Source organism: Athene cunicularia (genome assembly GCF_003259725.1).
Source record: "Athene cunicularia isolate RWA chromosome 4 unlocalized genomic scaffold, athCun1 chr4_part2, whole genome shotgun sequence".
Classification (NCBI taxonomy): domain Eukaryota; kingdom Metazoa; phylum Chordata; class Aves; order Strigiformes; family Strigidae; genus Athene; species Athene cunicularia.
This window is the reverse complement of record NW_020799099.1, coordinates 19,414,838-19,433,678: the sequence shown is the minus strand read 5'-3', so window position 1 is coordinate 19,433,678 and position 18,841 is coordinate 19,414,838. Positions and strand designations below refer to the sequence as shown.

Here is an 18,841-nt window from a genome sequence, read left to right as displayed (position 1 = left end):
ATCACTTCATGTTAGCAAGGGGTGGCCCTTTTTACTTTTTCTTTAAATTGATATTAAATGGTCCTTCTGATAAAAAGCAACAGCTGTGGACTACTGGATTGGTTTTAGTCTACGTAGCTCTTCCAATTCAGAACAGCTTTCTGTACTTCAGTAATCACAACAGCAAGGTGTTCCTTGAAAGCCAGCAGACTTAGCAACTATTTAAACTAAACTTGATTTCTTTTCTAAAATCAGAAATGGTCATCAACAAAACAGCATTTTTGCCTGTACATAAAAAACTTGCTGAATTTTTTGAAATCAGCTTAATAGGCACATTTTACAAAATGACTTAATCTTTGTGAGGTTTTTTGAAACACAGGCTTTTCTGTTTGACCCTTTTTATGTCTTAAAAAAGAAAGAGAAGAGCCTATTAATTTTTTTCACATTACCAGAAATGTAATTCTTACAATCAGAAATATGCTGAGGAGCCTACTTGCAGATTAAGGTTAGACTCTGTTTGGACAGACAGAGATGTAACTTTGAGATCAAGGATTAGATATCAACCTTGAAAATTCAGGAATTCTTGCAAGCTACTGATTTTATTTTTTTTCCCTTCCTCTTCCCCAGACTCATGTGCTTCTTGCAAAAGCAGCCATTGCAACAAAACAGGCCTAATCTGATTTTGGTCATAATTTGGAATGAAAATATTTTTGGTTTAAAAGTTAATTGTTGGCCTATCAAAGAACAATCAGACCAGATGTTTTGATGGCCACTATGGTTATTGTATTAGTATAACAGTAGAAGATTCTGCACTTCTTAGGCTTTGATCATGTAGGATGTGTGGGACCTTGGTGTTGTTGTCTAACACCTTCAGAGGGTCAGTGCAAGTTTAGAAACCAAATTCTGCTTGTTTACATGGGCATACTATTCTGTTCTGTCTTTGTGAAACTAATTTATCTCCAGAATTCAGCATATCATTTGAATCTTTTAATTCTAGAGGTTTCTGCTGCTTCATCTAATCTAAAAGTAATGTAAAACCATCTGACAAGAAAATCTGGTTGCTTTGACATGAAAGATCTGCATGCTCAACACAGAGCTTAGAGAGGCATTAATTTAATGGAAGTAAAACTTAATTTAGTGCTGAGATATGACTCCTTTAAACTGAATACCACAAGCTCTATCAAATGACAGGTTTAAGTGTGTGTTGTAGTTTTAAATTGACGCTGTATTGCAGTGCTTTAAGTGACCTGGTTGCAGAGCATTTAGAAAAGGTAATCTGTTGAAACCAGCTTTGCTGCTGAAGCCTCTGTGTAGTCAGATTATGGCCTCAGTTCCCCATTGCCCTGTATTATGCTTAAAGTGACTGAAAATTTGATTTAAGATGGTAATTGGGCCCAAATTGTAGCTTTTATATTCTGCCTGGGCATAAATGACCATAGGATAATAGGTAATAAAGTGATGGGTAATAAAATGATGCCCATGGTGCTTTCATATTTGAGATCACTCAAAGAAGTCTCATTTTTAAATACTTATCATGGTTTAGTAGAATTAATGGTTTTAAGGTCTGCATACAGTTTTGAGGCTGCAGTGACTCACAGCTGTGGAAGGCAGAAAAAGCTGCAGATGTTTGATACACTGGAGAATTTACAGCACAAGGGAACTGGGAGCTGTATTCTCAAAAGACTAGTCAATTCAGTGTATCATGATGTTAGACACAGATGAGGAAATCTGACTTCTCATGCATTAGAGAGAAAAGGTAGATGTGCTGGACATGGATGACAGACAGTTACTGAAAAGATAGGAGCACTGAACTCTATCATTAAAAAAAAACCCAAAAACCTCTTCAGAGGGATCTATAAACATTATTCATCTAAACAGTCTTCTAAGTGAGAGAGAAGAGATAGCATTATGTTTAACTACATGAAAAGTGAAGCTGGGAAATAAAACCAAACTCAGATTTAGCCCTCCCCTCCCCTAACCTAGTTCTTTTAAAAAGTGACAAGACCAAGACAGCAGACTGTAAAAAGGTATCTTCTGCTCTACTCCCATTCTCATTCAGGATTTAAAGTTAATATATCGCAGAAGGCTGCTATTGGCCCAGATAAGGAAATAGGAAATAAGTGAAAACTAGATTTTTTTACCTTGAACTATGAAACATGAAAGTAAACATGTAGCTTAACAAATGAAAGGCACACTGTGCAAAAAAGATATTGGTTTGATATATGTGAAAACATTTGCTCCTAAAATGTGGGTTTCTAGTGTGACACTGCATTTCCTCTGTGGTACTTATGTTCTGTTTGTGTCACGTATACTTGTCATCTCAAAATTTTGAGATTTTTAAACCAGAATTTACATTTTTAATCCTTTTTTTATTTTCAGAGAGAGAAATAATTTTTCCTCAGTATTAAAATATTGCTGCAAAAAGCAAGCCTCATTCAAGCTCTTTGTTTGCTTTTACAACTGAAGACCACAGGTGAAAGTGAGTCCACCTTATCTGGTCTTCAAAGTTGTGCTCAGATACCTCTGGAATAATACAAAAGACTTACCAAAGGAAGATAATTTTGCATCATACTTGACATGTTGCTTTTTACCAATAGTAAGACTTAGTCTTCATGATATTTTACAGGCACAGTGTGTCTTCTTACATGTGTAGTTCAAGCAGTACCTAAAATACATATACTGTTGAGTAAATACAAGACATTAATGCAACAATAAAAATTAACATTATGTTAGCAAGAGAAAGGAAATAATTTTATACATACAAAGGAGTCCTCTGTGTTTGAGGATCTTTCTTCCTGAGCCCGAAACTGCTACATGTTTGTAGAACAAAAGGGTACTTACCTGTTTGGAAAGAAAGGGAAAAGATTTGTTACATAAGAGTTAGATAGCACGAATAGCAGATCGGGATTTTTCCAATCCGTGTTTTGCTAATTTTTAGTAGGACCAAGCAGTTACATTTCTGTTGCACAGCAAGACTTCGGCGTACCTGTAATAAGCATGTCCTATTTGTAGGCACTGTAGTAAGTCCTGTGGTAGAAACAGTAGAGGTGTTTTGAGCTGAAATTTGAACAGATTCACAGAATCATAGAAATACATGATTGTCATTTGGAAGGATTTTGAAGCAGGAGTGTTGCCAGCACTAGAACAAGGTCAGCTATGACTTTGTCTAGACACTACTTGCAGCCTATATAGTCTTTGTAACATCCCTTCAGGGAGCTGCAGGCCTCCCTTTGCCAGACTAAAGAAGCCCTCAACTTCCCTTTACATGCCATATAGTGCAGGAGCGTGTTCGTGTTGGTAGCACGGGCATAGACTCCAGTTTTTCAGTACCCTTCTTGATCTGGGACACACAGAACTAGACAGAATTTTGGGACACACAAATCCTTGCCAGGCATCAAGCAGAGCCTTGATCTGCTGGCCACACTCCTAATATAACCAATATACAGTTTGCTTTATTTACCTTGAGAGCACGCTGCTGCCTCATGTTTTACTTGGCATCCACTGTAACCCCCAGGACTTTTTAACAGTTTGTTCCCAGCCTGCATTGATGCTTGGGGTTATTCTGCCTTACCTGCACAACTTGGTGCTTATCCTTGTTGAACTTCCTGAGACTTCTGTTGATACAGTCCCCAAGTTTCTGAAAGGTGCCTCTGGATTGCTATTTGGTATGCCAGGTGTTCCCCCAAATTTAATGTTTTCTGCAAAAGATTACAAATGCATATCTACCTTCAGGCTATAATGGTTTCAAACACAAACTGCATATTCAAAATCTGCAGTTTAACTGGTCCATGTAGGGCTGTGTAGATTCACATTTGACTACTTGATAGTAAGTAAAGCAATGATAAACACTTCATATCTGTGACTCTAGAAATTTAAAAAGTCTGTATACTGGAACAAATGTCTAGGACTGTTTGTTAGATTAGCATTTGCAGTTGCAGGTAAACATGAGTTACTGGCAATCATTTAATGGAATTGAATAGAGGATGGCAAACCTTAATTTGTACACACCAACACACTTCAATCTGCAGAATCACACTGATGATTAAATATGGATTCTCAGGTGTAGCCTAAATGGGATTTCAGCTTTTTCTGTGCTACGTTACTTACTTAGCTGATGAGAAATGCACTGAGATTGACTTGCAGGAGCAATTAACAGGAAACCATTCAGTCTGGATCTCCCAGTCATTCTCATGAGACCCCTACTGAACATGCCATAGGTCCCACCTTGTCTACATGTCCAGTTTCTTTTCCAGCTAAGCAAGGGACAGTGCATATGCTGAACCTTCTCTCACACAGAGTATGATGAGCCAGAACACTTAGATGCTCTGCCGAGTCCCCCAGTTGAGTCATAACCACAATCTGTCATGGCCCGTATCTGACTTAACTATAGAGGTAAAAGCCCCTACCCAAATTAGGTTCATTTATCCCAAGACACTGTACTTTTACTTGTATAAATTATTTTTTTTCAGCTTCAGTAATAATTTTTTATCATCCTGGAGCAAAAGGAAGCTTTTCCAAGAGAGATGAGTCTCCACTAGCACAGTTATTTGGTAGCATCTGCCACTATTTTTGTCCCTCTAGAGCACTTATGGTGTAGACCTGAAATAGGGTCATCAAAACTTCTCAACTAGATCTGTGAATAATTCCTTTTGACAGAGGCATTTAATACTTCTTTAGTGGGACATAACTGTACTGTTTTTCAAGGGCTTATCACAGTGGATCCTACTCACAGGAAAGACAAACTTGAGTATAAAAGGGTGGCAATGCACAGACATGTATTTCCTGGGATTTTTTAGATTCTTCAGTGCTAGTAGAGTCTGTCAGTGTTCTCCCTCTGGGCCTTCCTGTAATCTTTTCCTTAGAGGAGTCCAGCTCTGATTACACATGGAAAGTGCTGACATAGAATAGGGGAGTGCTTAGTCTAAGCCTGACATCTAGATGAGATATAGAAGGAGCTATGCATGTCCTGTCATCTGCTGGATTTATAGGGCATTTGAAATTACCAACAGTTACCAAACTACTACTTGTGCCTAGCTGCCTATTTCAGTGGGACATAAGGGAGGAGAAAGACTTCTTTTTATCTTGTGCTTTGTGCTTGTAGTTGAAACATTAGCAGTTTTCCTGACCAATATTGCTTTAAGGATCAATTGCTGACCGTATTAATTAATATTACCTCAATAACATTCCATATGAGGTTTTTGTGTGTTAATAAAATGGAGAGGAAGAATATTAAACTTGATAATGATTTTGAAAATTTTTATTCTTACATGCACTTTCTGGAAGTGAATGGAATATGGCCAGCAACAAACCTGCACTGATCTATGCTTGCTGATACAGAAGCATCCTAGTCTTTTCTTCATTTCATTAAAATCTCAGCATAACAACAGCAGTTAAAATTGACAGCATCATTTGGCTTGTGCATAATCCACACATTTACTCCATGAAATTTGTCTCTAAACTTTACCCCTGTAATGTGGGACAACTTCTGAACTATTCTTTTCTCTACTTTCCCTTCCTTTCGCTTTCAAGAGACCAATTATAATTGAGAAAATAAAGTTTCAGAAAAACATAATTGGAAAACTTAATAGGAAAGATTTATTCCTCAACTGTGGTCCCTTTGTGGCTGGTATCTGTGGGAGTTATATATGCTGACCAAAAGGAATTTCCTTGGCACACACCCCATAAACCTACACTATAGAGAGGACTGTGCTGTTCCTCAATGTTTGTGCAAGATGGCTAGAGAAGGATGGGCTAGGGCACATAGTTGGAGTTTTTCAGACTATCGACATAATGTTGCAAAGATTCTTAGTGTCTCTTGACTGTCAAAGCAGTCCATAAATAACTGCTCAGTGCACTCAGTTGTGCTAAAGGCTGCAGCATCCTTGTTACATGCAGGAGCTGGTCAGGAAATCACGTCTCAGAAAATCATGCTGGGTTTTGACTTCTTTTCTCTGCATCTCTGCCTTCTGAAATATCACTGCATCTTTCAGCCCTAACGGCAAAAGGACTGTCAGTCGATCAGTAGCTCAGTCCTTCTAAGAGTCTGTCTGTGTTGACTAGTTTACTGACATTATAGACCAGTGTAAACACAACTGCAGTTAACAGTGATAAATTCTCTGAAACGGTGATTGAAAGTGGCATAAAATGACTAAAATTAATATCCTGAAATACTTACTGATTTGCTACAGTGGAAGTTTATTTGTAGACACATGGTTGGAGACAGACTACTTTACACATATGCTCTGGATTTTAGGTGCTGGCATTCAGAAACCTGAGCTAGGAGTTTTGTCTCTAAATAAACCATGCCTGCAGAGTTCAGAGTAGGATCAGCTAAAGAGCTCAGCAGGAAGTCACCCATAATTAATATGCATACTATTTTCTAATCAGCAAAATTTCTGCATTAGGCCCAGGGCCTGGGATTATTTCTTCGAGATGGGTGCCTGCACTTTTCCTGTGAAAGTCTGAACCTTCATTCCTCCTCCTTTTCAAATGTGAATGGAGGAAGAGGTGCAACTGGGTTACTACCTTCACCTTCCTTGGGATAGGCACAATTTTACCCAGAAAAGAGAATAGTCCAAGTTTTTTCTCTGCCTGAAATTGAAGCTGTGCCCTCAAACAGACCAGAAAACCAGGCCTAAGAGTGGTATGCGTTCATAGCCTATTAGTCAAGGCATGTTTTTTAAAAGGTGGAGGTGTTTAAGCACTTTTTCCTGTGACTCATTTGTTTTATGCAATGACTGCTTGATATAAAATATATTTCAATAGAAGAGGGAGAAGGTATTTCAGTCCTCACATGAAAAATATAAAAATCTGATTTGAGTATGTTTCTGGGATGTTGTATTTAGAACCTTTCAGGTAGAGGGTAGCCTTTGGTTTATTTTCATGTTTAGGCTAACATGCAAAAGGCATTTTTATGTTTTTGCCATCTACTGTATGTTACACGCTAGTGCCTTTCTCAAGAATTCCTATGTTGCCTATGTGTATGGAGCATATTCAAAGAAGGGCCAAGAAGAGTCACTTCCTCAGAGATCCCAGTAAGTCTAATATGTGAATTTGGTTATTAAGCTGCCCAAGAGGACTAGGAGACTTGTGTATTTGGGCTTAAGCTGAATGCATGTGGAACTTCAAAGGAATAAAGGTTAAATTTCTCCATAATTTGGTGACAGGCAAATGGGACCAGGGGAGGTAGGCTTCCTAGAGTCATCTCTGTGTATAAACCTGGTAGGTTTTTTCTCCCCTGTGACTTAAGGGTCAGTCAAGATCTGCTTGGTCATCAGAGGGATAAATGTATTTGAGAGTACAGTGGATATTCTTGATTTGGAGGCCATAACATTTGCGACTGTGTCCAGTTGTCACAGAACCATGCATCCTTTGTGAAACACTTCCCAAGGACTTGTTTTTCTCCCCGTCAGCTATTAGCTCTGCCCTTCATTCTTGAGACCTGCAGATTGTATGCAGAGCCTGACTCCTTTCAGTTTTTGTCAATATGACTCTTTACTTAGTCTGAGAGATGGTTATTAAGCAGTGAAAGCAAAGCACTCCTCCACTTTGCAACAGACTCAGATCCTGCTTGTGGGGGAAACAAATGACTTGCAATTTAATGTAACAAGTGGCATTTTGCAGAAATCTTTTGTCTTTTAAAAATACATTACTTTTGGAAAAAAAAAAATTTGCTTGCCTTTTTTATTGAGCTTCCTGCAAATACATGTGTATTGGGAGCTTTTTGCTTGGTTTGGGAATGTTATCCAAACACAGCTGATTGAAGAATGGGGGATTAATAATTTAATTAAGAGTCATGAGATTTAAGATATATGAAGTAGCCTTTTCTTTTGGAGATTTTTTTCCTCTGATTTGCACTGTCAGATTTTATCTCTCCAAAACCATATTTTCAGTGGATACATATTGCATCTTCTCATTCATTCAAATGTTCATCATACTGATTTGAAATAATACATGAGGCCTATATCATTTGGATTATGATTTACCCGTCTGTGCATACATACTGTAATGTGCTGTCTCAGAACATCAGTAACGTGTTTACTGCACTGTCACTGTTGTATAATTTTTACTAAATAAAGCTTGTAAATGCTGTGCAGAGGTTAATGATCATTTATAACTGCAGCAGTCATGCAGAATACTAGTGCATTTTGTGGAAATCTTTCTTTAAAATAGGGTTATATTAAGCATTTTGTGCACCATTTTAATTTTGCCATCTGATCTTGCAGTTTTATGTCAGTCTTACATGAAAATTCAGTTGAATCTTTTTCCTTTAGAGAGCATCGGAGCTGATCCTCTCACTGCAGTGTTTTTATTGATGCTTTACATCCTATGCATTCTTAAGTGAGAACAAATAACTGCATTAATAGATAAATATTTATCACTAGAGGCATTAACCACAGATGTCTACTAATCTTAGCAACACCAGGTTTAAGACAGTATATGATACCTTTTATAAAGAACTCCAGAGTACATTTTGGCCTTAAAAGCTTATAGATGAATGATACTGGCAACACAGTTTTCAATTTACAATATGCAGGCACCACAATCTGCCTATAAAATGCTTATTGTTGATTTGGGGCCACCTTAGTAATTTGTCATAAACTACTAAATTGAAGGACCAGTAAGATAAGACAATCTGACAAGCCAAGAAGCAGTGCTTTCCAGGACTGTCTTAATTTCTTTTGTGTCCTTCATTGATATTAGAGAATATTAAAAGCCTTTTTCTCCAAAGCATGAGGTGACTCACGCTTCTATCAGCCCTTCTGTGGTTGAAGGAAGTTTTTGAATTACAGGTTTTAACAGTTGTGTTTTCAGGAGAAACAGCACATTCTTATGTAATAGTCTTTCCCTCCCTTCTTTCCTTAGGACAAAAATGTTTTGCCAAGAGTAACTTTAGTAGAATACAGGCAAACAAGTACTTACCGCCATATGAATTTTTAAGTGTAAGACATTTCTAAGTAAACTTAATATGTGATGTGTTTAGAGTCACTTATTAGATGTGCAACTTATTTCAAACTTTCACTGAAACCAAATAGCACAAATGGCAGGTCACTTCCATTATGAACTTGTTTCCACACACTCATCAGATGCAAACAGTATATTTCCAGGCTGAAAACATTGATGTGTGATGATGTATTTATCATGTAGCTTGTAGCTAAAAGTAGTTGGTTTGGTGGGTTTTTTTGTAATTTTGAGGAAAATTAAATAAAGTTAAAAGTAAATTTTGAAAGTTCTCTGGAAAACAGTGTAAACCACCATTAAGACTTCAAATCTAAGGAATATTATGTGCCCTCTGAGACATCACTGTGAAGCCTCCCAATCTGGCAAGATGTCGAGACTACAACTCTCAACCTTCTGCTGGGATAGAAAACTGGAGGAAAACTGCATGCTTCCATAAAAAGATAACTGGAAGAACAAGTGTAGTAGATGAGCTGGTTTAGGATATGTATCTTCTTGTCGAGAAGGAAAATGGAACTTGGAGGAGTGTTGCTGCATAACAGACTGTCATGTCTTTTTAATTAGGAACAGATAAGCTAATTTCATTTATGACTTTTTAAAATTTGGTTTTAAGCTTTATTTTACCAGTGATAGATGTATTCTTTTATATTTATATCAGGGTAAATATTTACTCTCCTTGAGGAGATTTTGTTGAAATGCTTTGTGTGAGCCCTCAGTCTTTCAGTGTCTAGTGTTACATTCTGTGTTCAGACATCAGAGGTTTCTCAACAGAGCTAACATGCCAAGGGAACTATATCAGCACAGGACACCATAGTAGTAACTGCCACAGAGAAACTCAAGTTAATATCTGAAAGACGAGAAAATGAGTTGCTAAGAGTACTCTGATCAACCTTGAATTTAAAACAAGCTGCTTGAAGATTCAGCAAACAAAATTATTTCTTAGCTTGGAAAAGGTCTGGAAAATTCAAGTCTCTATATTTTGAGTTTTTAAAGGGCTTACCGTTCAGAAAGATGCTGAAGATGCAGAATTCCTTCTAGAATGGTATGCGTTTGCAGGCAGGTACAACAATTTTTCTCCCATAATCACATGCAAAAAGACAGTAGCAAACCAAAGAAAGAAAAGTCATTAACTGATAAAAATCTAAGATTTCAGACCAGCAGTACAAAAGCAGATTACATAAATCGTTAATTTTCAATGACAACTTCATTTAGTCTGCCAAGTTACCTTTAAAAAGTAACACTAAATGAGTAATTATAGAACATATGGAAACATCATTATGTTCTGTTATTAGGTCTTTTATAGCCTTTCCTTAAAGCTTCACAGTTTTTCCTAGATTAGTTACTATTTTTCCACTGCTCAGGCCTCTTTTATTTTCTATAGTAGATTGCTTTTAGGGTCCTAATCATATATGTTATGGCTTTGAAGATTGGAGTAGCTAGTTTTAATTAAGCTCACAGCCAAGAATTGAAAGAGAATATTAAAGCAAAGATCTTTCTATTAAAATACTTTCCAAAACTCTACTTTGTTGCATTTCTCACAAATTAATTAAAACAATTACAAAATACAAATTGCAAACAACAAAATATATTTTTACAGTTTTATTCCCTCTCATTACATGTTAGGACATCCAAGTGTTTATGCACATCTGGAAGTCTACTTACAAAAATACTCCAGTAAGAATGAATAAGTTATTCACAGATAAGTAGTGACAGAATCAGGCCCTTATCTGTCTTCTGAGTACTTATCCTACAGAGATTTAAGATATAAAATTTGTAAATTATTTGGATTAATTTATATTTGATTCAGTTAAAAGGTGCTGAGAGATAGGAATGAGGAGGGAGTGTTACTAAACCACTTTCTATAACTGAAATAGCATTTTTGTCTCACTGTATTTCTCATATCCCAGACAACTGGTCCTCTTCCTGAGAGTCTGGTGGAGCATTCAGTATTGTTTTACCTGTCTCTTGACTCAGTATAGTACAGAAGTGGATCACCTAGATTACCTCTGCCAGTCTTGAAACATCCCTGATAATTCGGCCTATCATTATGATTATTTCAGTAGCTGTTTTGCATTGAAGGCTATAGAGCAGGCCAAGCAATTCAGTGCTATGAGTTTAATGTATACAACCTTATCAGACTCATAGGATCACATGGAAAATGAAGTCATTAGGGACATCAGAGATCACCTAATACAGCCTCCTGTGTCAAACTGGGCTAGCTAGATGAGGTCGCTCAGAAGGTTTTTTTTTTTTATTTGGGGATGAGTTTTGTCAAACCAGTTTTGGTTTTCTAAGGCAAATTTGAATATAAATGACATTGTGGAGTTTATTTTTCTCTATTAAATACACATATTTTATCAGAGTCACTAGAGAATAAATCTATAACTGATTTTGGCATTAAAGATAAGTACTTAATAAATACTGAGCATAGTACCCATCTGTTGTTGAAATCTCTCTTATTGCTCAGAGCAGTTCTTGAGATGTGTTTCCCCTGTGAAGATTTGTGTCACGGAACTGTTCTTTAACTTGCTGTCTACTGTGACTTTAACTCTCTGTACTTACTCCCATTCTGTTGGCCCTGAGCAGGCTGAGCAGATTCTTACCATGTTTGCAGTTTTAGAACCAGGTTTTCACTTTCACTTTGTATTTGCCTAATAAGGAACTTGGAGCAGCAGTAGACTGAACAATCCTGAATGTTAGAAAAAAATACATAAACCTAAGCAACAGCCCAAAGCAAAACCTCAGCAGTTTACTTTCAAGGTTAGTTTCAAGTTTACATGCAAATAAACTTGTTAGAACCTAGCCATCTGTAGACTATTAGGTGCATATTAAAAAAAAAAAAAAAAAAGGTAAATAAAAAAGCTGTCAAATGACTCTTGAACATTCAAACGGCTCAAAGGCTCTTTGTGTGGTAATGTTGGCACAGCTCCTAAGTGACCAGATGGAATTTTATTAACACTCAACAGGACAAGGGCTGAGATTTTGTTTCTTAACTTACTATATTTGAAACGCTTGTAGAGGATGTGTCAGAAAGCTTGATAGTTCTTCCTACTACACAAAATTGCACATATACCTTCCCTAATGCAAAGATGTTGACAGCTTCAGAGGTTGTAATTTCTATAAGGTGGGTAAGAAAAGAGATAAGAGATGTATGGTAATTTAAATATTACAACTTTTAAGCATATTTTTTTAAGTGTTTTTATATATACAATTAATGTATATAAAAGCAGAATTTAGAAACAGGCTTTTTAATAAACAATGTATTTTTATAAGAGAGAACAAAAGTTATCTAAGTATTAAAATTACCTTGATTTCTGACATCAATAATCACTAATATGCGATGACAGATTTCCATTTAAGGACTCTGGTAAACATACAGAACCATGTGAATTTATGTGAATCCTCCTTTTTTGCCATCATTATGAGTTTATTGTCAGTAAGAAATATCTGAAAACTGAGAATCTGCGTTGTCTCTGGTAAATCACAGGATGTCCTTCAAATCAGACAGTGTAAGAAACAAAGAAGCAAAAGCTGTAACATAATGTGGACTCATCATTTTCCCCTGTGCCTTTTAAGTGCTTCCTTTGCATATACAAGGTTTTCATGATAGCTAGAAACACGCAGTGTTACAGGTTAGTATTTTGTAACCTCTGACTTCTCTGAGGCATCACAAAGAACACTGATGTGACATACAATTAAGAGTTAGCAGTACTAATTTTGAGCCTGGGTATTTTACTCAGACAAAATTCTCCTGTTGCTGGTGAAAGGTGAGCCTGAGGGCTTTGTACAGAATCAGATCCTGTATTTGTTCAGTAACTCAAGCTGGTAGCATCAGTAAAGTTATGACAAATACTGTATTGTGGAATTACGTTGTATAATTTATATGTGCTTACTTGTATAGGTAGACCAAAGACCAGATCAAGAGCTTGCTGAAGTCTGAGAGTTTTTCTCAGCTTCTTCAGTACTGTTGCCAGTCCTGGAACTTTGTGTCCCCAGCCTTGTATTGCCTGATTTTCATATATTTATTTATTTATTTTATTTTATTAAAGCCCCAGTTTATACCTTTCATGTAGGCCCAGTATTATTGCAAGAGGAAAAAGTAATTTTAACTTATGTATTGAAAAAACTAACAGTAGATTAACTTTATTATATTCATTAGGAATGTGTACTTCAAATCTAAATCATTGTCCTGCATTATAACATCCTACAAATGTCCATTCAGGCTAACCTCTGGCACTGCATTTCATGTGTGTTCTTTTGTTGCTTCACAAACTGTATTTTGTACTCAACTTGGGAAAAGTATAGAGAATTGGAAGCCCCAGTAAATCATGCAAGGAAAAGAAAATCAGCATTTGTTCTAATATTATATATATAAAATCAGTGTTTGTTCTAAAATAGTAAGGAAAATAATTTAAAGGAAAAATCAAAAACATTTTAGGAAAGTGTTTTCCTCTTAATTGTTTGTGTAATGTCTAGATTAGCATTTGCCATCAGTAGTCAGTTAACTTTTGAATCACATTAGAATCAAGACTTTTACAGTAGGCATGGTCAAAAGAGGTTATATACAGTATCATAGGTGAAGATAATTTTAAAAAAAGGATTAAGCTGAGAGAGGTAACAGTTTTAAATGTGCTGTTTCTAGACTGTACTATTTCCATATATGAATTTTCTTGTTTTCTATCACCTGTTCTCTGTTCTTGCTATCCTGACTTGATAAAGTGTCTTTTGCTTGCTCAATTAAAAATGCTTCAGGCAGAAAGCATCTGGCAGGGCAGAAGAGTAAGGGAAAAGGAGGAGGACAAAAGATCATAATTAAAAAGCAAACACAAATGAAAAAAAAGAGACAGTAAAGAGATGCAAATCCTGCTAGTTGCATGTGCGTGTGTGCATACGCACGTAAGATTTTCTTTTCTATATTCCTGCTCTGTATGGTTGCCTATTTATATGCAATATACATTGCAGGGAATTATATCACTGGTTGTTATTAAGGTTGCCTCTTTATTTACAAGATCCTGTTTCAGTCCTTACTGACTCTTCAGGAAGAGTTATATTGTATGCCAAGTGTCTACTTTAGGCTGTCTATTTTAATTTGCTTGGTGGGTTTTTGTTTTAGCATTATCAAGAAACATATTTGGACTATTGTCTGAAGTATCAGTAGTCATTTAAGAGATTATTTTGGCCCTGTTGGTTTTCCCCACATAATTTTTTTCATTCTGTGCATAGGGTGGGCAGTAATCTAGGATAATCTGGTGGTGGAGACCTGTTTCCTCAAGGATCCTACCTCTTACATTGCAATACTTGGAAGCCATGTCATAAATTAAGGAGGGGTGGGCATGTATAGAGAAGAATTGATCTGACAGTTAATAGTTGAATGTTCACACACACAAAGAACTGGATCCTTATGTCATCCCCCATGACATAGAGTTTCTGTAGGTAAATATGGTAGGCAAGTTTTTAAATCAAATGTATTCCTGGTAATCACTTATCAAAGGTAGGTATCAAGAAAGCATGAGTTATGATGTGTTGTGGTCTGCTTTATAGAAGTGCTAAGGATAATTCATATCTACATCTGAAGACTCCAAAGGAATCCTAAGTGTTCAGTAACTCTAGAACCTGAAAATCAGGAGGTATCTCGTGTTGGAAACACCAAATTACCACATAAGTACTTTCGACCTTAAATTTTTCATGTTCCAGTTCTCCCATTCACTCACATAGTATATTGATTCAATCTTACCCCATAAATACCCTGTGAAAACAAGCACATTAGTAGCCTTGAAACACTATGATGTAATGCAATGATACTAACTTTATAATTGCTAATGAGAAAGGAAGTAATCCTTCAGAACAGGATTTTTTAATAGTTATCTGGTAAATAAGACTAAAACCAGATGCCAAGGAGAATAAGAGAAGACATTAAGTAGCTGTTCTGTGGCAGAACATTTGTCCTGAAAGAGATAGGGGTCCTCTGGAAAAAACAGTATCCATTGTGTGTACATCGTGGCATGCACTGTATTGTATAGCAAATATTTTACAGGTCAAATATATGTGGGTTGATTGAATTCTGGAACATTCTATGTTTTTAATACTTGACTAGGCAACCTAATATCACTCCAGCAATTTTTTTGTTTGCAGTAGTATATGTATATACTACATGTTTTTGTAAGTATATACACACCTACCTCTAAAATAAAGGGATTACGGAGATCTTATAACATGGAATACATGCAACTTTTGCACAGATATGCAATTTACTTATTTGGGGGATTATATTAGTAATAGTATTTGTTCAAATCTAACCAATTTAAGGAAACCATGACAATAATAACTGGGGACAAAAACAAAAAAGATGAAACTTGAGAATACAAAATTATTAGCAAAACATAAAAAAAAAAAAAATTGAGATAGGCTTAAAAAATCATTAATTTTGTAAAGGATAAGCCTTTGGGCTGCTTTTGTTTACTCTTGTGATATCTAGTTTATATTTTCAAGTTGTTTTTCTTTCAATCATGAGGGCTAAAAAAATGTATATTGAGAAATGAAACCTGCTGTCCTCAAGTATTTGTAACTTATTGAGAGTAATGCTTTTGGAGAAATACCAGCTAATACGTGATAATATTGTCATAATTGTTGACTTGGGAATTGCATAATTTTAACTGTTCTTGGGAGCTGGTGTGGGAGGCCACTAAACCGAACAAATCATTTTCATAGCTGTGTCTAAAAAGTAAAAATCTGGTTGACAACAGAAAGAGGCTGATGTCTTTTGTGAACTGAGTGCTGTGGCTACATACAGTGGCCAGCTGGTTGACTCTTTCATAAAGCTGGTTCAATGCAGCCTGTAGTAGCTTAAATCCTGGAAGAAACCTACTTACTTCTTGGTGGCCACTCTCTTGTCCTTCAGCTGAGATTGATAGCGAGGCCAGCAGTACTGAAAGAAAGTATACCTGCAGCCTGAGCAAAGCATTCTTCACATGAGCTGTCACATATTATATTGCTGCAGATGAGACTGATGGGAGGCAGGAGAAGGAAGGAAGCCCACCACCCATCATACCCATCAAACAGAGGTGCACAATGGTGCACTTGGCAGAACGTGCTTTCAAATCCTGAATCGTGTGTTTCCCTTCTCTTTTCTAAAAAACCTGTTCAGTGCATTTGTCTAGAGACAGCAGTGCCCCTGACCTTAGTGCTTCTACACAGCATGGCTATTAGCATAGGTTTTGACACAATCTGTCAATGTGAGAACATTTTATCTATTAAATAACCTTGTGTTTTTGTTAGCCAGTTACACAGAGTAAGAAAAATTCATATACACCATGTACACAGATATTTGTCTCCTGCATTAGTTATATTCTCAGGATCTAAAAAAGTCAAGCCTTAACAGGACTCACTGTTTGAAGGTTTAGGTTATGATACACATTTTATAATTGTGTTGGTTTTGACATACACATATGCCTGAGCTGTTATTTCTGTTGATGGTGTGATCTCTTCACCAGGGAGTTAAGTTGGTACGTTTTTCCTGTAAATATGTTAGGAAGGTTAGGAAGATTGCTACTTCTGCTCTACATTACCCATACAGATTTCCTTGGAAGAGGTTTAGAGACTCCATATAACCTAAGTGGGCAGATGAGAACTACACAAACTCTCTCAAGGTGCTAAAATTAGGCTTTTGACTATCTTGCAGCTTTTCTTTGTGTGTTATTGCTGGCAGTAGCTGAAGCGTCAGATGACACTTTTGGTTTGTAAGGACAAAGAGCAGGGGCCCTGCCCTGCCTTACCTTTTTCCCCATAGGGGAAGATTGCTGCAATGAACTTTGTTTTTCCTCTGTATTCAAAATTCTGATGTTGCTTTCCAGAAATACCCTGAATAGTAATCTGGAGAGAGAAATCACTTAAACATTGCCTTTAAAAAACTTTCTAAAAAGTAAGGTAAAAGGGTAAGATCTATTCAGTAGGGTGACTCTGAAGAAACTGTAATATGTATGAATTTAAGAAATTAATATATTTATAAAAAGAGTCATATGAACATGTGAGAATTCAACCAGAGGACACAGAAGAAAATGTTGTATTACTTAGGGTAGAGATAATAAGACATTTTTCTTCCATTCAGCACCCAAACGATTTTTCTCTGAAATCTGACTAATCTTGATACAACACACCACTTAGGATAAAACAGGCATCTTGCCTTCTTTATTATCAGTTTTATAACAGAGCACTGAATAAAGCCACTGAAGGGGATTCAGTTCTGATTGCCAATGATGTTGTGTGTTTCTTGCTCACTAAGGACCCAGCAAGAATTTAAAAGGCTTCTGTCTATCAGAAGTCCCAGTTAGTATTTTCTATTACGCTCTGCATGTCTCCTGGGTTTTTGTAATGTGGTTCAGTGAAGATCAGGCACCTGGAGAAAATAAACTATATGAAAATAAAATGTGCAGTTATCTGTCAATTAAATGTAATTCTTCACAAATTGGTAGCCATCTTTTATATGATTTTGTCTACTACTGCTAGTAATAGAGTACCAGAAAAGATCTTCCATAAACTGGGAATAATATGTTTTCTTTGGTAATAATTACTTTTTCTATCATTAGCTGATTTTAAAATGAAATTCATCCACTACAGATTCTCTTTATCAAACAATATCACAGAATCACAGAATTGTTTAGGTTGGAAAAGACCTTGAAGATCATCCAGTCCAACCATTAACCTAACACTGACAGTTCCCAACTACACCATGTCCCTAAGTGCTGTGTCGACCCTACTCTTAAAACCCTCCAGAGATGGGGACTCCACCACCACCCTTTATGAAAAAAAATCTATTTCATCCTGCTTTAGAACCTGTTTTAAGCAAGACCTTTAGGGCTTTCTGTAAGTCAGTAAAAGTTGTTGCATTGATTTCACTGAATTTTGATCAGTTTCTTTAGGCAGTAAGATAACACCAGATCTTCAGTGTATATAAAGATACCTAAATCCTTACCACATTTTCCTAGAGAAGGGACAAAAAACTTCCAACATTCTGCAAAATCTTCTGAAATGTCATTCTTACAGTCTAGCCTTTGCAATTCAGGATTAAAGTAATAGGGAAAGGATCATTAGCATGCAGAAACCAATTACAGCAGCTACAGATCAGTACCTTGCAATAGTGTAATTGTGTTTGTATTAGTATCTGTTGTTTATCTGTGATACAGTAAATCTAAAACACAAAACTATTTTCAATGATTTCCAATTTCTTCCAAAGCAAAAAAAAACCCAGAAAACAAGACAAAAATAATTTTAACTGAACTCGTGTTTCTGGTTATCTTTAGGGTTGAGCCTTGTAATTCTACTTAGAGACAAGTTATTGAGGGAGTTTGGAAGTAGTAGGAAAAAAACACCAGCACACCACTCCTTTTGCTTAAAATTAACCAGAATTCTACAGCAAAATGAAAATTTTGCATTGGCAAGAGCTTCCAAGTGAACTGAATGCTGGGTGATGCTGCTTTGTTTAGGTTTCTATCCTGATTTTAAATACAAATTAAGAAGTAGTTAGCATGTATAGACTGACATGATAATTACCAAAAATAATTAAGTAGTTTACTGCTCAGGTGGAAATGAGTCATGGTGTGTCAGTATTTTCAGGTAATAAAAATGGAGTTCCATGAAAGATCGAGGTGTCAGAAGAACAGATGCTGAATCAAATGGATAAATGAAAGAGTAACAAGTCTTTAAGACCAGATGGTATATATCTAAGATTCAGAAAGCATTTAAGAATGAAGCAGCTGAACTGTTGACAAAAATAGGCGCTCTCATTAAAATTAGTTACTATGCTAGAAAAGTAGAGCAAATATACCTAAGTTAAAAACAGGTTGCAGCAGGAGCCCTGCAGTTAATGATCTATCAGTATTTCCCTAGAACTAGGAAAATCGGCTGGGGG

General features: G+C 36.3%; 1 protein-coding gene across 4 annotated transcripts in view; it reads left to right on the top strand.

Moving 5' to 3' along the window:
• RAP1GDS1 (Rap1 GTPase-GDP dissociation stimulator 1) overlaps positions 1 to 18,841 on the top strand; it is a 94,268-nt gene that overhangs the window by 2,193 nt on the left and 73,234 nt on the right. For 3 of the 4 annotated variants that reach the window (XM_026847441.1, XM_026847442.1, XM_026847439.1), the window contains exon 1: positions 15,929 to 15,998. The exons of the other annotated variant lie outside the window; for it this stretch is intronic. In XM_026847441.1, the coding sequence (XP_026703242.1) occupies positions 15,935 to 15,998 (64 nt within the window). In that variant the 5' untranslated portion in view covers positions 15,929 to 15,934. Of the gene's footprint in view, positions 1 to 15,928; positions 15,999 to 18,841 lie in introns of those variants that run through there. 4 annotated transcript variants of the gene reach the window in all.